Source organism: Temnothorax curvispinosus, unplaced genomic scaffold (genome assembly GCF_003070985.1).
Source record: "Temnothorax curvispinosus isolate PA1 unplaced genomic scaffold, ASM307098v1 QBEX01013044.1, whole genome shotgun sequence".
Lineage (NCBI taxonomy): Eukaryota > Metazoa > Arthropoda > Insecta > Hymenoptera > Formicidae > Temnothorax > Temnothorax curvispinosus.
The window spans coordinates 1-7,265 of NW_020222824.1; the positions used below are offsets into that span (position 1 = coordinate 1).

At 31.6% G+C, this 7,265-nt stretch overlaps 2 protein-coding genes across 2 annotated transcripts; both read left to right on the top strand.

The window, feature by feature from the left end:
* Positions 1-54: 54 nt before the first annotated feature.
* On the top strand, positions 55-2,214 carry LOC112463123 (ester hydrolase C11orf54 homolog; the record flags this gene model as incomplete). The annotated part of the gene is made up of 3 exons (XM_025029318.1): positions 55-355; positions 1,429-1,637; positions 1,916-2,214. Coding segments are annotated over 3 exons (675 nt in total), but the record flags the coding sequence as incomplete, so codon positions are not given.
* A 3,038-nt stretch (positions 2,215-5,252) lies between these two features.
* Positions 5,253-7,057, top strand: LOC112463122 (ester hydrolase C11orf54 homolog; the record flags this gene model as incomplete). The annotated part of the gene is made up of 4 exons (XM_025029317.1): positions 5,253-5,339; positions 6,188-6,321; positions 6,699-6,797; positions 6,888-7,057. Coding segments are annotated over exons 2-4 (387 nt in total), but the record flags the coding sequence as incomplete, so codon positions are not given.
* Positions 7,058-7,265: the final 208 nt, after the last annotated feature.

A 7,265-nucleotide genomic window follows, 5' to 3' on the forward strand; every position in this document is an offset into this window, starting at 1 on the left:
TTATTGTTCTATTTTTATTCTTTGTAAACATTATTGCTGTAATTTCTGCTACAGGTCGGTATGAACTTTATGCATTCGTCGGAATCGGAAGAACAATTAATTGCTCTCAATGAGCAGGAAAGCAATTATATTTTTCTAAACGAAGAAGGGCAGGTCGAAACGCAATGTCATCCCTGGGGTCCTGTATATTGCGATCTCTATGGTAGCGTTTACGTTTGCAATGGCAAGCAGGATAAGGTCCTTGAAGTGTACGTAAAAGGAAATCGCGACCCTAATGTGGAAATCTTAAACGTAATCCGGGCCTCACTTCGCCTTCATTACTTAATAGCTGATGCTGATACGACGGCTCGTGTCGGTATGATACAACCCTGGTAGCAAGCACTCGTCATTTTGACGTCAATATTTGGTCATAATTGGTCAGTAACGTTATTCGTCGATTAAGGGACGTATATTTAACGTCATGTTTTAATACGTCAAAAAGACTTTGTAAAATGACATTATATAGACGTTTAATTGACTTCCCAGGTAGCAGACAGTCGTCATAATAACGTGATTCTTACGTCATTTTTTCACAGTATTTTTCACAGGAATATTCCAACATTTATAAAGTGTTTCGTAATTTTATGATTGACGTGGTGAATTTATGGTATAAGTGGATCTAGTTGCGTGTGTAATTATAGTTTTATGACAACTATTTCATGCAGTGTTATAACTATCAAGAAGATATCATTACAAGATTTTTGAACACTTTAAAGATGTACCTGTTATAGACAAGTGGAGTTAATAAGGATCGAAGCATCAGGATGAGAAGATCGTCACTGTCCACTGGATCATCGAAGTCAAGCGACTCGGGCTGCGTTCCGATATTTACTGCAAGTACTGAAAATCTATAGTTTACGTAACGTACACTATAGATTTTCAGTACTGACAGTGAATATCGGAACGCAGCCTCGGACGCGGTACTGTACTAGGATGGGTGACCGCCTTGAGAGTGGCTATACGCACATGGCATGTAACGAAACAGTTAAAAAAGCTTTTTTTTCTTAGATAAAGAAAAAGAACATTTTTTTATAAACGTTTATCAAGTAGACATTTTAAAATTTTAATTTCATAAAAAACATTTCTAGAAACCGGTATGTCGTACATTGAACCTATTTTTGCCGTCAATAAAACGTCAGAAAATGACGTCTTTGGAATGTAACTCAGGACCGTGAAAAATACGTCATTTTTACGTTAAACTTTAAGAATAAATGACGTAACATACGTCATAAAATGACGTAAGAATCACGTTATTATGACGATTGTCTGCTACCTGGGAACCTAATCAAATGTATCTAGTTAGTAGAAAAAAAGTATCATCACAGTAATCAATAGTTAATTTCTAAACATCGTAACAGATAAACGAATTTTCTGTGTTTGGTCTTGCAGGCTTGAGCGGACTGCTTTTTATAACCAGTGGAAAGGTATTAGCTTCCGTTATGCCACGAACCTTTTCGCAAACTCTGTTGCAAAATAAGGAAGAAATTAATGGATGGAACCGTAATTTCGAAATTTCCGCACCTGTGGTAGTTCATGGCACAATGTTCAGCTTTAGCGAATTAAATATTATACATAACGAACGTTTATATCACGAAAAGGTAATTAAGTCATTGTATTATATACTTTTTATGTTCAAATCGACCATCGTTCAAATCGACATTAAGTTATAAATTTTAATATCTCTACAATTATTTATTATTCTTATCAAATTGTAATTCTTTTACACACCAATTACACATCACGATCAACGTATCAGTGTTATACATATAAATTTTATGCGCTTGTTTTGCTGATTGTTTCGGCGTTAACGTTATACACATATTTAAGTCTCAAAACTGATACATTGTGAAAAATTCATAAATTACATACTTTTTAGTTTTGTACGGTTAACGCGCTCAGTAGCCATATATTACGGAACCCTAACGAACAACTCAAGGGTAGTAGATTGTTTACAAGTACCAGTGCACATGAGATAGAATGCAGAGGATATTTCAATGTAGTGTCTAAGCTCCATCGCGTTGGAGCTGAAGTGGTGAAGTGAAGGAGGAAATTGATTTTTAATTTCTATTTCTGTCTTCCAAGCAACGTGGCTGATAATATTATAAATGAAATCTTATACAAACTACTCTTATTCCTCTTAAAACAATAGAATTTTTAACACTTAACAAAGTCAAATTCCTTTTTTAGGCATTTTTTAAATTTATAAAAAAGATCTACATTTAGTACCTTTTTAAATCCGAGGTAAGAAACATTTTGATAAATTATGCAATGAAATAACACAAATATTTTTTTAACATACACATATTTCAAATAAAAGAGAAATTAAATATTTTATATTTTAATTAATGTGCTGAGTAACAAGAAAACACTAACAAACTTAAAAAAAAAGAAAGATTGGTTGGATTACTTTATTCCTTATGTTGCAACAGCATCTGACAGCGACTTATATAACTGCATTTTATAATATTATAACTTTTTTATAAAACTAAAACAAATTATAGTTTCGACTAAGAGTTAAAAAGTCGCGACATATCCGATATATTGAATGCATTGTATTGACATTTATATTCGCACGTGTTTCCGATTTCGTGGCATGTTATACAACTTGCTAAGTACTTATGGAATTAGGGAAAACTAGAGAGGAAAATAAAGAAATGAGAGTAGAATCGAAAATTCTTCTTCTGAAATGAAAGTCAATTGCGTATATAATGTTATGGTTCTCACATGTTTATTGTCAAGAATGTCAAAATACTAATAATTTAGAATTAGAATAATAAACGTTTGATAATTTTCGTAAATTTCGTTTTTATTGAGATACTAAACTTCCTTTTTTAAGCAATATCAAGTTATTTTTATTTTAAACTAAGAAATATATTTGAAAATTGTATAGAAAATTAATAGACTTTATAAGAGACTGATTTATAGTCTATATATCTAAATTTATAATCTAATAATGTAACTAATCGTTCGTGTTTCTTTCTGTAAAATGTGTGCGTTGTTGCACATTATGCCACAAATTTAAATATATTTATGTAGATATGCGTATAGATAAATTAAATTATATAAAATGTACTCTTTGAGAATAAAAGAAAGGAAAATTTGCTCAAGGATAAGGGCAAGTTCGTCGTCAAAATCATCTCTTGATGGAAATCGTGGCTGATCACGGCAATGTCGGCTGGGCTCGAATACAACGCGATTTCGATCTTCGTGAGACAACGACATTTTTTATTATTACAAGTACTTGCGAAGGTAGTGATGAAGCTTACGTTATTCCAAAAGGCAAATAAAGTTCGCATCGATATAGTTTGAATGTTGCTATAAATATTCAATTATAATTTATACATATCCACAATAACATGCGGATGTACATATTCAGATAAAAAAATACTTTATTTCATTTTTTATTGATCAGTTGAATTACATTATGTACAAATATTGAATTAATCGGCGCTCATAATTTGCTGATATTAAGTTGACTATGTATTTTATAATTCTTAATTAATTAATAGTGCAAACAAACAAGTAATAAACATATCTTTCAGTTAAATATTTGATTATTTATTGGCGTTTACATACAATAGGCGAAATATGTATTTCTAAAAAATTGGATATTATCAAAATATTATAATAAAAGTTTTTATCTCTTTTTTCTAGCATAAATATATAATTAAAACAAATGTCGCATAACAATTTGAGACTATTCATCACAATATACAAAAAGCAACTCTCAAAAATAATTGGATTAATCAGTAACATGGATCGATTAGCTCTTATGACATAATTTTGTATGACTTAATTGAAAAAGATCGGTAACCATGCATAACATAAAAACCGGAAGACATTCAATTTCAAATGGTTTATGCAATTGTTCAAGAAGACAATCAACTTAAGGGGGCATATACACCTAGGAGCGGGAAAAAAAGGTCATTTTGAGGATTTTTTTTAGAGGAACTGTTTGAATTTTAGAGTCGGATTTTTTTTCTAGTAAAAAGTACGTACTTTCGAGAATATGTTTGAATTTTTTATTAAAAAATTTTCAAAATTAAAAAAGTTGTAACATTTTTTCGGAGCGTCACCAAAAAATTACCGCAAATGGTACCCATTTCCATTTCTTGAAAAATCATCTAAAACAAAAAAACCAAAATGATTCTTAAAATAGATACTATAATCTAGTCTTCGTCGTAGCCAATTTTGAAAATATCAATTTTTGACAAAATGGCGAACATATGAATTTAACGTTGCAATTTTTGAAGGAAAAATTCTTTCTTAATTTGCCCATAAAACAAAAAGTAAGCAATAAAAAAAAATCCTACGACAAAAACTAGATAATTATGTGTACAATAAGCACACAAAAATTCAAGGTAATCGGTTCAGTGGTTTTCGAGATGTTTTGGGTACCAGTTTGAGAAACGTGCACGGCGCGCGTCCAACAAAAGCGTGCACTCTTTCTTCCATAACTTAGTTATTTCTTGAAATATTTACTTGAAATTGTCACCACATATTCTTCAGATCCTAAGCTTCAAGAAAATTGCGAAAACGCAAACGAAAACTGCAAAAATTCCATAAACCATTCCATACACCATTCTAGGTGTATATGCCCCCTTAAAAAATTGTTAAGCCATAATGCTTCCATTGAATAACTTACTCTTGTTGGACAATGTCAGCGTCAGCATCGTCGCATTTCACTCGGTAAAGAGGAAAAAAAAGAGAAGACAAGGAAAATTGATTCAAGAATGTCGGGTTCTTGCGCTTAGTGCTTTTCAATATCCGTCAGCGTTTTATCGGTAATAGCAGTAATTTCGGCAATAAAAGTGTACCTGCAAGTTTTGTTCGCACAAAGCAACAGGGACAAAGAAAAAAAGGTACAAAAGTTTATTTTTCGACGAGTAACTACAGAGGCAAGTAGAGACAGTTATGTATCTGATGAAATAATAAGGGTCCATTTCTCATAAAACAAATATAATATCGACGAGTACGTTGACTGTGCGAAACAAAGCTCGATCGACATCAGACGCCGGCGGCGCTAACCATTAATTTGAAAAAATTTCGACAAAACTCGACCTGTTCCTCATTAGTTTATGACCTTTAGGACATTATATTTGTATATAAGCCACTGCCACATACCTTCTGTTATGTTTGGAAGGAAAACACATTCTTACCAAGCCAAATGTTTCATTGCAGTTACCAATCTTGTGTGTTCTGCGAAAGGAATAACATCACTCTCTAACGATTTGGTAGAATAATTCAGATTTAAACATCTCTCTGCAATTGCAATTATTTCTCTCACGACGTATTTTGCAGTAAGTATAAACCCCATTATAAATCCTCATATATTTAGGTACATCCATGCATGATGTTCAAATGTATAACTAATATTCCTTTCACTACATTAAATCATGTTACCGAGGTACGTAAAATGTTATGTGAAACATCACGTCAAATCATCAGTATTGCTCTATCATTAAAATACGTTTTATTTAATGTATTCCACAACACGTACATTTTCCAACACACAAATTTGAATTATGTTATGAAAGTTATATCTACTCCCCAACTCCCCCCCCTCTCTCTCTCTCTCTTTCTCTTTCTCTTTCTCTTTCTCTTTCTCTCTTTCTCCTTCTGCTTAAATATAATTATGTCAACTGCTCATCTGTTAAAGCGGTTAAAGGAAAGAACAGAGAAAAAAGACTCGACACGTAAAGCACTGTTTCCTTTGCGAAACATTTTTACAATATAATTTACAAAAATTAATGCGTTAGTTAAAAACATGAATAAATCAAATTTTATTTAAGCTCAAACTTTTGATAAAAATAATTTGTTCAATTTTATATTTCTATCCCAAAAGGAATTTGTTAAAATTTAAAATGCCATTACAATTTATACAGAATCCATTTATTGCTTGGATGATTTTTAATATGACTCGTTAAAATAATTACATTTTTCTACAACATTGTAACATAATTATGGTTTATATATTGCGTTATTATTAATACTTTTTTATTATTTTAATCAGCGTTATCCTTACATTATAACTATTCTCTTATTAGTTCTTTAATTATTAATCTCTCAAATTTATTAATTCTTCAATTATTACGTTACGTTTTAATTAAATTTGCTTATTTAATAATTTTATATCAACTCTGATAAGCTGAGCACAATACAAGATGGCAAGATGCAGGATGCAGTATGACAACGTAAATATGCAAAACGATGATAATTTCCCAGAAGTCATAGATATGACATGCAGCTTGCATCAACCTGATCTCGAGGAACTTGTCTCTGGTACGTACATGATATATGTGTAATACTTTAACCATCGCCGAACGATGCCTGGATCTATTCGGATCCAGATGTAGAAAATTGGTCTGACCATTCTGTACTTGACAATGTGTGTGTCATTTATTTATGTTAGAGCTGTCTCTAAAAGATAACAAGGCGACCTGTCCCGAAAAAATGTATTTTCTAACAGATCGGCTGATAGAAACTTATTTGAAATAAATCAAGATCCTTGTTTGACAAGAGGGAAGAATGGATCCGAACTGCACCAGGCATTTTACTGCACGGTTGCTGAAACCGCCAGTATTGTGCAAATTAACTAGAAGACACTACCAGTATTGTATACCTTATATATGTCTTTGTATTATATTATGTCATAATAGCTATGGAGTATGGTTTGGCTCCTTACTTTAATCACGTTGCCGCCAGTGTAGTTGAATGTCCTGATCTGTTGGCCCCTCCGTATTTTCTTCGCGCACCAGGTAAGAAATCGAAATTCATTTTTCAAATTTATTTAAATACATGTATTCGATTTTGCATGCATTAAAAATACAATATCTTTGCATTTAAAGGAATATGTGGCGATGCGCAAGTAATAGAATTTGGTAATCACGAACATTTATATGACCCGTCAAAAAATAAGAGAGTATCATGGTTTCTTCCACAATACATAAATCGATATACAAGAGGGTCTTGCCTCGGCATCGGAAACACTATGTCACGCGAGATACCTAATAAAAATGTAAGTACACAATATTTCATGCATATTAGGAATATACATATATATTAATTCCTAGAGTATTTAAAAAATATATTATCTTATTGTTGCTATAAAAGTGCATTACTTTAATTTTAATTAATGTATCACAATATTGGTAATTCAATTTTAAATAGGCTTCTATTTTATTGTTCTATTTTTATTCTTTGTAAACATTATTGCTGTAATTTCT